This window comes from Oenanthe melanoleuca, chromosome 2 (genome assembly GCF_029582105.1).
Source record: "Oenanthe melanoleuca isolate GR-GAL-2019-014 chromosome 2, OMel1.0, whole genome shotgun sequence".
Taxonomy (NCBI): domain Eukaryota; kingdom Metazoa; phylum Chordata; class Aves; order Passeriformes; family Muscicapidae; genus Oenanthe; species Oenanthe melanoleuca.
The window spans coordinates 32,719,972-32,736,241 of record NC_079335.1 but is presented as its reverse complement, the minus strand read 5'-3'; the positions used below and the strand labels follow the sequence as shown (position 1 = coordinate 32,736,241).

General features: G+C 37.3%; 1 protein-coding gene across 1 annotated transcript; it reads right to left on the bottom strand.

Moving 5' to 3' along the window:
• Positions 1-750: 750 nt before the first annotated feature.
• On the bottom strand, positions 751-14,967 carry LACTB2 (lactamase beta 2). The gene is made up of 7 exons (XM_056485998.1): positions 14,734-14,967; positions 14,040-14,203; positions 12,599-12,722; positions 11,427-11,605; positions 7,287-7,435; positions 5,488-5,569; positions 751-2,936 (listed from the first exon to the last, which is right to left on the bottom strand). The coding sequence occupies exons 1-7, from the start codon at positions 14,853-14,855 to the stop codon at positions 2,893-2,895; spliced, it is 864 nt and encodes a 287-aa protein (XP_056341973.1). The 5' UTR covers positions 14,856-14,967; the 3' UTR covers positions 751-2,892.
• Positions 14,968-16,270: the final 1,303 nt, after the last annotated feature.

Here is a 16,270-nt window from a genome sequence, read left to right as displayed (position 1 = left end):
GGTGACTGGTCTATGTTTGCCAGGTTTCTTTCCAGACATCCATATTTTCCAGCACTAGGTTTCAAAATGATTGAATTATTTAGGAAGAAAGCTCCCTAAAATCTGAGTCAGAGAGAATTTCTGGCATCTTATCACAGAAGTCACGATCATGTGCATGTGTGTCCAAAAACCAAATACAGCGTTTCAGGTGGCAAAATCATGGAGACTTTGGCAGGAAGCATATCATGACACCTGCAGTAACAAGACACAAATGGCTTTCTATCTGGGAACCTTTCCTGCATTTATGTGTCATCAAACATGCTTAGAGATAGAACCAAGGACAATATTTTAAAGCAAATACAAATAAGCAAATTGGCAAGGAACAGAATGGAAAACTTCAAAAAGATGATACCTACCATCAAATGTCTACGTCTAAAATATAATAAATGATGTTGCTTTTCAGGACAGGATCTTGAAATTACCTGGCAGGAAGGCTGGAAACACAGTTTGTGCTTCCTTCTGCCCCAGCTGCTTAGAAATTTATCCCAGCAATAGTATTAGCCCTTCTAACCTGTTAAGACAGCAATAGCTCCCTCTCCTCTTTTTATTTGTAACTTTTAATGCATTCTGCACAGATGAACATATTCACATGAGAGATGTGAACGAGCTAATCTTCCTTTTTATACATACATGGCATATATTATTGTCACCTTTTCAAAATAAACATTGCATTTGACATCATCAACAAGGAGCCTTGAGACTTTCTCAAGATGCCATAGCAAAGTATACTTTATTATATATACATCTCAGTAACAGTGCAATTTCTGCTCTTAGTATTCCAAAGACACCATACGCAATCATTAATGACTTATCTGGTTAAACAGCCTTTTTCCTTTTTTTTTTTTTAATGTCAGGCAGTTGCTGCAGTACAGCACAGAACACGGAGTTTTCTATTTGTATCCTCTTGCTTTCTTCACTGCTTGCAAGTTCCAACAATTCTTTAAGTGCATCCTAAAGCCATTTCCATGTATTTCAAAATTTAGTAAAACAGAAGAAAATTGTTAAATGACATTAGATTCTTTCTTTAACTCAAAAAGGTAATCACCACTTCATACCAGTTTCCTGCTGTCTTAGGTTCTCAGACCTCATGACAGAAAACCATTGTTTCACTGATATTTCTGTTTCTGAAGCAAAATGACACCATTCAGAGCATGTGAATTACCTTTTTATCTTTTTCAAACAAGCAGTGATAATTACATTTTTATGCCTAACAGATAAGGTAACTATAAATTCATGGAACAGCTACAGGAAAACTAATTATTAATGAAAAGAAGTCCATTTGAAAACTGAGTAATTATTCCAAAAGGAACTGAAAAAAAAAAAAAAGTTTGTAGGAGGAAGGAATAAAATGTGTCTGGGAAAATGTAAGTAAATAGAAAATACAATAGAAAGGAAACCTAGGAGAAAGACCTCAAAATGCCACTGCAGAAAAAGTTAAAAGTAAACATATGTCATGATGTGGCCAAATTTCAGACCAATGAAGTTTGCAAGAAGCATCATTTTAGCAGAAAGTAATTATTTCCCTTCTTCAGGGGTCTGCCTACTATTTCAGAACATGATTTCAGCTTTGGGTTGCCATTCCTGTGAGTATTTTTGTTTTAGGTTTGTCCAGCTGATCAGAACAAATACCATCAGGTTCCTAAAATAATGTCAATTATTAAGACACACCTTAAGTACCCAAACATATATGTAAGTTTCATAAATGAGGGTACAGGATTGAATGGTGAATGGTTTTCACGGACATGTATTTGTCCTTGGTATTTTCAAACATCTCAGATCTGCTTTTGTTTTTTAAGACTGAGTAATATTATAAAAATGTATATATCATCAAATATACACACTTTGAATACACAAAGTAATGCAAATATTTATGTACTATTCTGCAAGTGTAAGGTTCACAGAGAAATTAACTTCCACTTTAAATTAATCTCCAAACATATTTTAATACACTGTACAGTATCTTACAACCAAATACAACCTTTTAGTTAAAACATTTCTACTTTAAATGGATTAACAGCAGAACTTGATTGTTAGTCATGATGTCACAGACAAGGTTAACTTCATATGGTGTGTAATACACATCTCAATTTATACAGCTTTTTCATCACATTCTTGCAGAATCTTATAAGTAATTTAAGAGCCTGCTCCAACTCTGTGCATTTTTTGGCACTCGTTAGTTAAAATTAATGAATCCTTTGAATGAATTCCATAGAAATGGTGTTTCCACCGAAAAACCACAAAAGCTTGAAATTACTTTCAGGGTTTCTTCAAACCTATTGCACTGAGCAACCAGCAAAGATGAGCACGGTCAGCTGAATTAGAAAAAGAACATAAACCCCAGTATTTACACCTGTTAGCAAAAATAACTTGGTATTTTAGAATGTACAGATAACTTACTAGAAAATCACTTTTTGAGATGCACAAGCAGGTGAAACCAGGTTTAGAATAACAAATTTTCTGTTTTTTTTTACTAGAGATTTCTTTTATATATGTGATTTATTAAGTTTATAATATTGCTTTAAGATAATATATTATTAAGTTTATAAGACCTTGCTATTTGTCTTTTGCCACCAATGATAGAACTCAGCATTTTATTGTAAGGTAAAGATTCAATCCTTCACACTCTTCTATTTTATTGACTCAGTACCCACCAGGGTATTTTAAAAATTTCAAAGAAGTAGAATGTGAAACACATTAGTTAACTTACTGTAACATTTCTTTAAAATCGTTCCCACTTTTTAAAAAAGTACGTAGAAATTAATTTTTATTTTACATGTAGTCCCAGCTCATTGTTATGATTTTTCATAGAGCGACCATGCAGATTAAATACATTCCTGAGCGATCTTGCCTAACTTATAAATTGTTTTTCCATCTGAAGCTGGGAGTTTCATCACGTACTGTTAAAAAAAAGAAACCAAATTAGTCACAAACCAATACTTAGATTTTATGTATAAACATTAGATTATCCCAAACTTAACCCTATGTCTACATGTGACATTTTTTATTAAAACTAATTAAATACTTTCCTTCATGCCAATGTTCAGTTTTAATTGAAGGTGATAAACATTAATTGTTTCACAATGTAGCCTAGCAGTATAAAGAGTGATTAATGAAAAGGTTTTAATAATCCTCTAGTTACTTAAATTTTGGTATATTAAACTTTCTAGGTACTAAGAAATCTGAGGTAGCAGCGCTTGCTGCATTTTCTGAAATTCATAACCTTTAGATGGAAAAAAGTGTGTGCTGCTAAATTAAGAACAGCCAAATTATTTTTCTCTCTTCATCAACTAAGATGTGAAACAATGACCAAATTATTTATATCCAACCATGGGATAAAGCTTACACGTGCACATTGTGCCACACTCCTGCTTACAAGACATGATTTCTGTTTTAAGTAAGAAGAGCACATCTGTAAGAGGCAGCGTCGCTCCCAAGTGCGGTTATAAAAGTTATGTACCGACAAAATCTGCAATCCCTAGTATGAAGTGGTTAATTAATGACTGCAGCAGGAAGCATATGGCCATCATTTGCAGTGAGTAATTCACTTGTAAGGTTGTAATATGCCTGTCACATTCATTATTGATACTGACAAGATGTTCCTTTGGAAAAACGTTTTGAGAAAATTAAGCAGACAGTGTTATGTCTACAGCTCAAGTCTTCCATAATGAGAACAAAACTTGAGATGCTGCAAGGTCTTGGAGTATGTGGAAAAGGCATCAAAGGACATTAAAATCAAATGAGCAAGTAGCAAGAGTACACAAGCATTTGTATGCTACATGCTCAGAATCAACAGAATCAGTCTTCTGAACAGATGCCCTTAATTTGAACTGAAAATAGGCAAAGGTCACGTGATGTTTAGCATTTACCAAAAGTCTGGGTCTAAACTTCTATTCAAAAATTCAGCAACCCCAAGTGCTCCAATGAGATTGCTTCTCACTTTCTCTGTGAGCACAAATTCAAGTTAAAAAAACAAAACTTCAAAGGGCATATCTCTGCTTCCAGGAAAGCAAGATATACATCTAAATCAAGGGCCTCCAACTGGAGTAGCAGAGTCCCAACAATTATTCTGACTAGCATCTTCTCTAGTTATTTAACCTTTCTAATAATTTCAAGTAGTCGATATTTCATGAACAGATACATTACTGTATCTGCTCTCTCTTCAAAACTAAAATGCGATTTATGAGAAAAACTGAGTTATTTTTGTTCAGTAAACATGAAAAGGGTGTTTTGAGAAAGCAAACTCTTAAGTCAGTAGCTCACTTGAATTATTTCCTGGGCATTCCATATACAGACTCTCTTGTAGGGAAGGCTACCTTTAAAGAGAAAGTTAAATTATCCACTTGATCTCAACAGAAAATGCTGTTGCTTGAACTACTTTGAGAGTGAAAAAAAGGGATAAACAGAAAACAGCACCTCATGCCCTTGATGAATCTAGTGGCATGAAACCGGAGAAACGTATAGGGCAACAATGTATGTTAATGATCCAGAATTGAGACAATATTTAAAAGCTGGCACAATAAGTACCATGCTGATAAAGTTTCTATGGCATTCTGCACAAAATAAGCCCAAAAAAAAGATATTCTGAACTTCAGGAATGACTGTGTTCATGTGAATCTAGTCTATTTTTGAATAAAAAGCAGGTTGTTATTATTATTACAAAATTTAGTCTTAATTGTTCAGTTAGTACCAGGTAGCCATTCTATCAGTAAGATAAACAGAAGGTCTAAGTAGAAAAAAATACACTAATTTTATGTTGCTATTCAGGTTGGCAAGTGCTGAAAATCTGCAATAGCTGTAAATTCATGTAATTATTTATGTATAAATTGACAGTCCTGAGTGCAGTTATGTATTGTACAGGAAGAAATATTTTCCTAAGCTTTGGCTGAGTAACATTTCCATGTGCACATGCCACTACAGAAATAGAATACTTCACCTTGTTCACCTTGTTCTTTGCTATGAGTAAAGCCACAGCGTAAAAAAACAGCTGCTCTACTTAGGTACTGTACTAATCAGAAATGGTAAAAAATTTACACTGCATGATTTGAAGTGTCCTTATAACACACACATACAAAAATATGCAAAATATTCAGCATGGACAGAAACTTATGTAAAACCATAAAATGGTGTGTAGATGCATAGTTAGGTATGAATTTCAGAAAATACAGCAAAGTATAAATGCTAGCATTAGGAATGTATTCTATGGTATGTTTTAAATAAAAATTTAAAGGTATGTGCATTGCAGTAATTGGAACTCTAAGCATTCAAATACTTAGTATAATATTTCCTAAAAGTTTGGAAATACTGTACAACCATTCTGTATATTACTCTACTTCAATTTGCCTGATGGACAACTACTTCAAAAAATCACATTTTTTTTCCCCACTAAAATAACATGAGAAATAGTGCATAGAACATCAAAATGAACATGACCCTCCTTCCACAACTTACACACTTTTCCTTCTTTTTCCAGCTTCTTCAAGTGGACTAGGAGGTTATGTTCTGCTGCTGGAAGTAAATTTTCAGGAATTTCCTAATGGGAACAAAAATATGCATTTTGTATTTGTTTAAATATCCATCAATTATTTTTTCAATATATGGACCCCATGGTTTATTACCACAGATTTTCTTCTTCTGAATCGGTATGGGAACATTCAGTTAGTTATGTAATAACAGGAAACTAAGATGAGTAAATCAATTTTACACCAGTTAAATGAATAGTCTAACAACACATTTTTGTTTACTTTGCTTGTTTTTTGCACTATCCATTTGTATGATGAAAACTTTGGCCAGCACTAAGAAGATTCCTCTTCTGAGCTAGGTCTGCCCTGGGTTGTCAGTGTAGCTGAGTATTTTTAAAGACAATATCTATCACTTCTATTCCACGACAACATTTACGTAAGTTTAAATATCCTGTAGCAATTAGCACCTCTAAATGAATAAACAGTTAAAAAATGGAACAGCTTCAGGAGGACAAAATATCTCTTACAATTCTTCAGTGCTCATTATGTAAAAAGCAGTAACACCTGCTGCCCAGAAAAGCTGTGGATGCCCCATCCCTAGAAGTGTTCAAGGATAAGGTGGATGGGGCTTTGAACAACCTGGTCTTGTGGAAGGTGTCTCTGCCATGGCAGGGGGAATGGAAATTGCTGACCTTTAAAGTCCCTTCCAACCCACACCATTCTATGATTGTATGATGATTGCTCAAGATCCCCCTCTGCAGCTCTATCACCCTAAATGTAAAGCTATTTTTTACCTTTTTGAAAATTAAAAAGTTCTTCAAATAATATGTGGGGCAGGACAATTCACTAGAAAACTAGTTAAATAAATTGTGAACCTTGAGAATACTTTGAAAGCATGTACTCTTTTTTTATAATATAAATCTGTAATAGAAAAAAATTCTTATATAGACAGGACAAGTGGTTTGTGATCTACATAAACACAAGAATGGCTCTATACTTAAAACCTAGTTGATTAGGCAGGAGAACTGCAGCAGCTGAACAGCCATAGGTAATGGTACATCAGCACTGCAAAACATTCACTGTGATGCAGTCATTCTTTTGGAAACTGAGGATCAGCAGAACCATGAAAAATGAGCTGTGGAGCTACTACAGACCTGTCCACAAGCCACAGCCATTGTCAACTTTGACATCTTCCTCCAAAGCAGAAATGCTGTATCTCATCTCTGCTTGTTAGGAGGGCAACTCCACACAGAGAAAAATTGCAGAGATTACGTGAAAGATGATGAAGCAGCAACCAAGTACTGTTAAACCAGTCTGATGACAGATACACACTACTCAACATCTGAGCTGCAATATCCTTTTCTGTGGAACTGCAGCTCACCTGTAACCTCCTGCACACTGATAAATCAAGAACTCAGTTTTCAACCATTCTTCAGGAGACTCCAACTACACTTTGGGAAATCCACAACTAACAGTCATGTCATATTTTTCACTTTGAACCAAGCACTACAATTTTATTTTTGCTTAGTCTTATGAAACTGTGCCTAAGACCTGGATAGTTAAATAAGCTTGTAACAATCATGTGGGCCTCACTCCAATTAAGTGCTTAAGCAAGACAATTTAAAGGCACAGTCATAAGTGAACTCCTAACAGGCAGAAATATTTTTTTATCCCTTCTAAAAAGCCATGATGATTTTCACTCAAAGACCAACACTGTTACATACAAGTTTTATGAACCTAACCTCAATTTTCTTTAGTTTGAGCTAAAAACTTTTAATCAACAATTACCTTGTACACTATCTTTACAAGCTCCGAGGATGAATATGATTTCCCAGTATTCTTCTGGAAAACACTTAGAATTTGCTGTTCACGTGCAAGTCGGTGAGAAATGTAGTTTTGAATTCTAGTATTTGCATCATGTACTACTGGGCCATGACCTAAAAATCAAAACACATGTACCAGAGCACTATTACTTACTTTTGTAATTAAGTACCCTACTGAATAATTGAAACATTCTTATGTAAACTCCAGTAGATTTAAAAGTCATGAGAAAAAGGTTTGAATGTCTGTACTACAGTCTGCATCTGCAAAGCATTAAGATGGAAGAATTAGGATATTAAAAGTCTGAATGGGGAAAAGGGAATACTTCAGATGGAATAAGGAAAGCCAGGGAAGACTAATTTAGGCCATTAGAAAAAAGGAAAGGAGTTCACTGCTGAACAGATTTAAAAGATGGGATTCAGATTACTGTATTATCTCTGTTTGCCTGTCTTCCTCTCCCCAAAGGATATTGATACTAATGATTTAAACTGCTACTGGCCTCTGAACAATAATGGCTGATGCAAAGGACTCAGGAACTACTGTCCTGCTGGGGCAAACACCAAGGTGACATCTTTAATTATGACAGGTAATTTTCCCAAACAAATCTTCAAAACTGATTCACATACTGTACTTAATACCTTTAAAACCACTGTTGTGATTATGATAAAAAAATTAATAGAAAACAAATACGTGAAGCAGTTGGAATGTGTCAGGGCAGGAAAAATGGAAGGCACAGGGAAAGTTATAGGTGGATCATTTTATGCCTGGCTGGTTAATAACCAAAACACATTTTTTCCTGACTGTGGCAGATTAGAAATGTTCAACTTACTGATAGGCCTTTGAATCACATTATGAAAAGGCTTAATCAGTAAAGCACTAACCTTTATGAAAAATCAAATACTGTCTCATGGTACATTAAAATGACAGACCAAATACTGTTTAGCCATGATAGCTACATGCATAGAAATTAAACTCATTGTGTTATCTATAGAAGAACTGACTTGCACAAATATTCATCACATGCTTTTTATAGCAAGGTTTCCTATTTCTATGCCTGCACAACTCACCTAAAGCAGCAGCAGCTACTTCCAGCTCTGCCTTCTGAGTGTAAACTCAAACTAATTTATAGAATTAATAGAAAAGAAACTACTGTAAAAATGCATTGCTTTTAGAAGTTATCATCATTGGTATAATCAGAATCAGTTTATTTTGAGGTTCTCTACTATTTAAAAAAATCACCATATTCTTTACTTGTACTCTTGGGTTTACTGTTTAAATGGGTTTTTAGTTTTCAAGCTTTTAAAATTAAAGCTTATTTTGCCTGAGGATAGACAGCTTATAGAAAAAGAGTGGCTGATTTTTCATGTTTTGTAGTAAAATGTCAAAGGAATCTATCCTTCTGTAAGTCAAAATATTTATATGTATCTCAACTTACATACTTGAACTTCAGCACGCTTGAAATTACTAAGTATACATTGAAACCTACCTTGTTTAAAAAAGTATCATAAATACAAGATATGTAATGTGTACATATAAAACTATACAGGCATAGGTGTTTATATTTAATGATTTCAAACATATTTAATATGTAGCTATTTTTCCTTACAGAATAAATTACAAGTATAACAGTATCTCTACTGTTACCATTTATACACCCAAAACTTAAAATTTAGAAAAAAACATAGTAAGATATACAAAGCAGAAACTGTAATGTTAACTGTCCATTCTCTTGCACTCTAATGACAGAAGTCTCACTAAAGTAATCAAAATTAAGGGTTGCACATGGAATCACAAGGCATTCTTAAAATCTGGCCCTACTCTTCCAAGTGATTTAATTGACTAAGACTACAAGACCAATGTCAGAACCTGAAATGGAGTCCACATTTTGCAAAAGGGACTTCATATCCATTACATCATCTGATCTGTAGCTGTTGTGTATGCATATGCGTACATTAAAGTGATATCAGAAAGGTTGGAACTAAATCCAGATGTGGAATTTTCTCATCCATCCCTTTTCAGGGACAGCAATACGGTTATTTATTTACCTATTAATATCTAAATACATGTAAAAAGTTACTGAGCATATGAAAAGCACTCTCAAAATATGATTGTCTTTCCATGAATTCAGCTTTAATAACAGACAGATTAATATTATTTCCTCATAACATATTGTGAAGTGTGAGATTCTATTACTTTAAATTACAGCACAAAGGACAGAAGAAAACAATTGGCTCATGAAATCTTACAAAGATTCCTAATTCAAGTACCATTTTTTTCTGTATTACCAAGAAACATTGTTTATTATTACAGGATGGGGAGCCCTCTGCTGACTAAAATGCTCTTTTCTTGTCCCATGGATTCTCATCAAATATTTCCTTTAAACAGGTATTACAAGTGTTGTGCCTGAGTCATTCCCACATTAAATTGAAAAAGAAACACAGAAGGGGAAGGACTTTCACGTAGCCAGCAGTGAGTTTGTTACAAAAATTCATGCAATTAGGAGGCTACCACATGAGTGCTAAAGCATGGGTGGAGGAAAGTGAAACAGTTCAAGAATTGTGAAGAGCTAATACTGCAGCACAGTATGCTTGGCTTATATAGAACATATTGGTAAAGCAAACTTCTGCTGTAGTTACACCTGACAGTAACAACAATTGTTCTGATTGGGCAATAGCACCTCCTGCACAACTGCATGTACATTTTGTGATGTGGATGAAAAAAGAAAGTTAGTTCCAAACCATCTCAATACTTAGCTATCATCACTGAAAATGCACAATGTCAGACTGGCTTCCCAACTGCAATTCCAGTATGAACACAGTTAAAACAGTAGCAAACACAAATAAAGAGCACAGATGCTCAGCCTTGGTGAATGCATAATCTAGATACATAACCATTAAGAACACAGTGATATACAACAGATAAAACTGATAAACCAAATAGAACTTGGCATATTTGGGGTTTTGGAAGGCAGAAATTCAGTTAGAAGAACAGACTGCATTTTGCATATTAAGATAGAAAAGATATTAAGATATTAAGAAAGAAAGAAAGAAAGAAAGTAAAACATTTGATTGAGATTCTGGAGGCTAAAAAATAGTTAGTTTTAAGAGTAGTTAAGTCAATAAATATGATCAAGTCACTATTCTGTCTATGTCAACCTCCATATCCATGGAATATGCAAGAATGTTTTTCTCAAACAGCATTTTTATGACTAGATCTTAAAGGACACATACTTCAAAAGAAGGCTATTTTAAGACTGAACACAAGAGAGTAGGCTAAACATAATGGCTAATGGAACAAGGCACAACTGAGAACATAGATACAGTAGCTTGGAATGACAAGTTGAAGATGAAACAGAGAAAGACAGAAGAAATCCTGAGATGTAGCTCTGAAAAAGCAAATGAGGAGCTTAAACCTTAGTTACATAATGAATTCTTAAAATGTAGTCTTGTCAAACAGACATGATATATCTGAAAAGTAAATGCATTCCCAAGGTTTGGAGGAGAGAGAAGAAAAGAATTAAAGGAAAGCTACAGACTGAATGAATAGGCAACTTGTTTTTAGAACATTTTTGGCCTCTTGGCTCTTGTTCAATTTAACCTAAGTCATTAACTTAAGAGAGCCACTTCACAGTTCTGCAGCTTTCCAAGATGAATTTGTGATTAATCTATACTGCAAAGGACACACAACTCTCTCAAAAAACTTCCTAGGTTACTCACATTAACAGTGTATGTGGGGATGAAAAGAAACAGAACAACTATTATTTTTTCTTCCAGGATAACCTTCAAGCACAGGGATAGAGTAATATAAGAAAATTAAATTTGCTGTATCATTCCAACAGTGAAAGATTTTGGCCCTTGCAATCTTTGGGCACAGAAAGACAAGACCTACCCTGAAATTGAAAAATTCCAGAAAGCCAAGATACCTATCACTGAAAATTTTCAGATTCTGCAAACCACCACGACAAAGTCAGCTTAGCTTACTGCTTACTGAATTGAATTGTAACATCAGGAATGATGTTTGATTGTAATAATAGTTCTCAAATTCTTAGAGGAGATATTTAAAAACTACACAGTAAAAAAGAGAGCAGCTAAAACCAAAAACACTTACCTGGATAAATCAAATCTGGTTTCATTTCTAACAACTTTTTCAAAGTTTTCATGTAATCAGAGAGGTCTTCTATTACTGTTGTTCCTTCCCCTAAAATACAGTCACCAGAAAATACAGCATTTTCTTCTTCTAGATGTAAAACCATATGATCATCAGTGTGTCCTGGTGTATATAAAACTCTGTTTAAAGAATAAAAAAGCATATGTTTTTCATACAGCATATATACTTCATTTTTGAACCAAGAACAAATGATGGTAAAATAATACACTTGCACAGCCCATAACAAGAACCAGAAAAAACTGACCAAAAAAGTCTGAAAAGTTGATGTAAACAAGTATTACTTTACCTAATCCAAATCCATTTTCTTATATCATGTAGAGAACACCAATCATCTCTAACATGCTTTCATTTACATGACACATCTTAATACAAGTGCATTAAAGGAGCTATGACTAGCCATGTACAATTTCTGTTATAGAGGGCTTTATTTTGAAGTATAAAAAATAAAATTGACATGTTATTTCCAGATTGAAACACTTGGAGTTCTTGACATACACGTTGTACTTTGGAAGGAGGGTAAGGATGATATCTATTCTTCTAGAAATTAACTACAAACTTCTAAACCCGATCCAGATAAAGTTCAGTCTCCAAAAATTTCTTTTTCCCTGAAAGCCCCATAGCACAGGGGAGCACAGCTGTCAAATACAAAGAACCACGGTCTTTCTGCTGTTCTGTGTGCAAGTCATTAAACACCTGCATGGGAAGATTAAGGACCCACAGCTTGGATGAGCACTGTGCTCAGATGCAGCAAAGAGACAGTGGGTGTGCATAGAGTGTATGGCAACCTGAGCTGCCAAGGAGCTGCACTGGGGTGTCCTTTCACGATCATTTCTGAAAAGCAGAAGGTCCTTATGCCGAGGCTGATGCAGACTGAAAGTAACACAACTCCAACCAGCATCACTGCTGATATTCATCAGATTCTTTCAGTAATGGCAGATGCATTAAAGCACTGATGAGGAACTGACAGAGCTGGTGCCAAATGTGGTGTAAGGGCAAGGCTAAACAGCTCCCAGCAATGCTGATGCAGGGCTGGAAGACCCCAAGTGCAGCATCATCTGATGCAACGACTTCCAGCTCCTACAAAATACTGAGCTCAGCAGAAGGCTGGTTACCTGAGTGTGGCTCCCTCTGTCTGTACCACATCTCCATCTTTAAGATAAAAATATTTATGTCCTCCTTCTATGGTTTCTTCACAGTGAGGGACACGAGGGAGCTTACATATGCGATATTCTGGGTCTAAAATTTAAGGAAAGCAAAGAAAATGACATTTTGAATGTGTCACTAACAAAGCTAATTCCACAGACAGGTTACTTTTTGAATAAGTACTGTTAATTATCACATAGTATGAATACAAAACTAGAAACAACAAATTCTGTAAAGTAACTTTATATTTGTAGAGCAACCTTATTCCAGAGCCAAAACCACTACATAGCAAAAGCCAATTGATTCTGAATACAGCACTCTGTACAAGCAACAAATTTGAAGTTAGAAAAAAAAATCACAAATGCAATTAATAAAGATCAGTAATTATTGTACTTTACAAATGTTTCTTCTTGACTCATGAGCCAATTCCCCCAAGTTTTTACAATGCCACTAAGATTTCTGCACTCACATTTTGCTTTATGATTCACAGAAGCATCACTCAACATTTGCCTAAAACTGGATGACGACTTTTTGACCTGCAACTTCTCTCAGCTTTTATAATTCCAAACAGTGTATAAAATGCAAACACCTTGGCTGGAACAGCTATAGATAGCAACCCAGAAAAGCATTTATATCTCTTGCTACTCTTCACAACCACACTGATAGGCTGGCAAGCCCGAAATCCTCACCAAGACATCAATACACCCATGTCTCCAAGACACCAATAGTTTTCAGTAGTGCCCAGGCCCCATTGCAGATAAACACCTGGCAAATTTACAAAATTAAGCTCGTGACAAAGCTCATGACGAAGTCCAGCATTGTTACGAATTACCACGATATCCATACTGCTTATTCTCTTCTCAGATACCAACACAGAAATGTCTCTTACTGTTTATCAACATGGAATACAAATTTTTTAGATCAGACTTTACTTGCACACTGTCCTACTGCTTTCCCCTCGTGCTCTGAGGCCTATGAATTTGTCAGCAAGTACTAATGGGCTCCTGTAAGGAATCCCAAAGCTATGCATATTTATTTTTCAAAGTTCAAGCTATTTGTTCTTACAAAAGTGAAAATAACAATAAATTTATCATTGCTGTCCAAGTAAAACAGAAGCAGTGTCAAGTTTTTCTCACATCTCTTAAAAATACAATGCTGATGGTAATTTTTCATTAGAAAAATTCACTATGAAAGTACATACAGGTATTGAAGAAAACATATAGTACTACAACTCTTTCATTCAGATTATTCATTGCTCTCAATCTACACACTGCAGCAGTATCATGAAGTTGCATGTAGTTTATACAGCAATTCCAGAACAATAATCCAGTTGATTTGCACAGAATTCAGTTAATGTCTTTCTTGCTATGTATTTAACATTATCAACAATATCTGGAGCCTCTGGCCTACCATTTGGGATGTGTTTGCAGATATCAGGTATTCCACCAGTATGATCACGATGCCAGTGTGTCACTAAAATTTCCTGAATCGCGATGTTGAACTCTGACAGTGCCTGCTTTAAACAGCCGATATACTCAGGAATAGCTGGCTCCCCGGTGTCAATAAGGACTCTTCTACACACGGACCACAAAAAAGGGAGAGAGAGACACACACCAGAGAATAAAGAGTGTTCATATGACAGCCAAGTAATAATAATACAGTAAGCCAAGATGGAAATTTAGCAATAATGGATGTTTCCATATCCAGACGCCACATTTTGCCACCTGATACTCCACCCTCGTGGCACAACAATTTAAAAAGTGGGTTAAGTAATAAATGTAGGCCACACATTTACAACTCCGCGACAAGTGGCAGAACCGCTCAGTACGGCGATGCCTGAGGCACCCGCCCGCTTCCCTCACTGAATTCCCGGCCTCAGCCCGGGACGAGACTCCACATCCCACGGCCCAAGCCGCCTCCGGGCACCAGCCCCTAAAACTTAAGGCTGTACGGTTTCTTTCCTCTTTGACACGCTGACTAAGGGATTTGGGAACAGGCCGGTAGCGGCCTCTCGAGTGGAGGCAGCGCACGGTGCCCGAGCCGGGCCGGGACAGCGGAGCCTCGCCCGCCGAGCCCTGCCCCGCTCTGCCAGCAGGGTCGGTACCTGTGCCCGGTGCCCACCAGGTAGGTGTTGGTGCCCTGCAGGGTCATGGGCCCCGGGTTGCAGCCCAGCACCCGCACCACCCGCGACGAGAGCCGCTCGATGCGCGGCAGCAGCGACACCATGTCCGCAGCGAAGCGCCCCGAGCTCCGGGCTCCGCTGCCCTCACGACGCCCCGGCGCGGACGGGCGGGCGGGCGGGCGGAGGCCTCTGCCGCCCGTGCTCCGCCTCCCGGCGCCGCCGCGGCGCCTTCCGCCCGCCCGTGAGGCGGCTCCTTCCGCTGCGCGGCGGGGCGGGCGCGGGGAGAGCCCGGCTCCCGAGCTTTGGCACTGCGGTGAGCCCCTGTGGTGAAGTTCTGCTTCGTGCAGGAAGCCACCTCGGTGCAGTTCAGTTCTCCGTGCCCGGTGGTGCCTCGCTGCTGCCCAGTGCCCGTGCTCTGCCGGCTTTTTCCAGAGAAATTTGTTGTAAGAGACAGATGTCTCTGTGTCCCAGGAGCACACGCACTTACAGCGTGTGTAGGAGCTGCGTGTGCTCCCTCACGACACATAGGAGCTGTCTAGGATTCAGCATTTTTAATAGAATTGGAGAGCTACTGGAGCGTGTCCAGCAAAAGGCCACTAAGGTGATGAAGGGACTGGAGCGTCTTTTTTTGTGAGGAAAAGCTGAGAGAGCTGGGACTGTCCTGCCTGGAGAAGAGCAGGCTCAGGAAAATCTCATCAGCGTGTGTGAAAACCTGAGGAGAGGGTGTGTGTTGGACAGAGCCAGGCTCTGTCACAGGGCAATCGCCTCAGTCCTGTCATGGTGACCGGTGCGGGGGCCAGAGGCAATGGCACAAACTGGAACACGGGATGTTCACTCTGAACATCGGGAAATACTTTTTCCACTGTGTGGATGACCAAGAGTTGGCACAGAGGGCCCAGGGAAGTTGTGGAGTTTACATCCTTGGTGATGCTCAAAACTCATCTGTACACGGTCCTGGCAACTGGCTGCTTGAGCTGAGGGCTTCAAACATGAACTCCAGTGGTCTCTCCCCAGCTGAGCCATTCTGTGATTTTGTGAAATTATGTCACTGTCATCCAAGCAGAAGTAATGTGTTTGCAAGCAGCATTCATTGTTGATCCTGCAAGGTGCTGAATTTTGCCTGTTTGGCTTTGCAGCATCTCCTCTGAAACCCGTGACTAATTGTCTTACAAGTGAAATTGTTAAAGGAAATAGGGCAGACTTGTTCTCTCCTTAAACTGCATGGTAATGAAGAATAAACATAATTTAACCTGAAATAAAAGCAGGTCGTATTACTGTGGGTAACTTTACTAACATTAGAATTTCAAATATTATCTGATTGTTTTATATTTATATAAAATCTCATATGGTACCTGTAATAAGGTGATCATAGCAATACAAAACCACTGCCATAAACTGTACCGCTGATGCTGATAATCCCTATATTCAGGCCTTCAAGCCAATTTCCTTGATTTATCTGATAAATCTTTACTTATTTGAGATAGATATAAAATCATTACTTTTTTTTTTTTTTTTCTTG

What these genes read in the sequence shown, in the direction of transcription:
- LACTB2 (XM_056485998.1), bottom strand. Translation starts at nt 14,855, where the DNA reads ATGGTGTCGCTGCTGCCGCGCATCGAGCGGCTCTCGTCGCGGGTGGTG. An exon ending in CTGCAAACACATCCCAAATG is followed by an intron (nt 12,723 to 14,039) that starts GTAGGCCAGAGG and finishes CTTAAATTTTAG; the next exon opens with ACCCAGAATATCGCATATGT. An exon ending in TTGTAAAGATAGTGTACAAG is followed by an intron (nt 5,570 to 7,286) that starts GTAATTGTTGAT and finishes TGTTCCCATTAG; the next exon opens with GAAATTCCTGAAAATTTACT.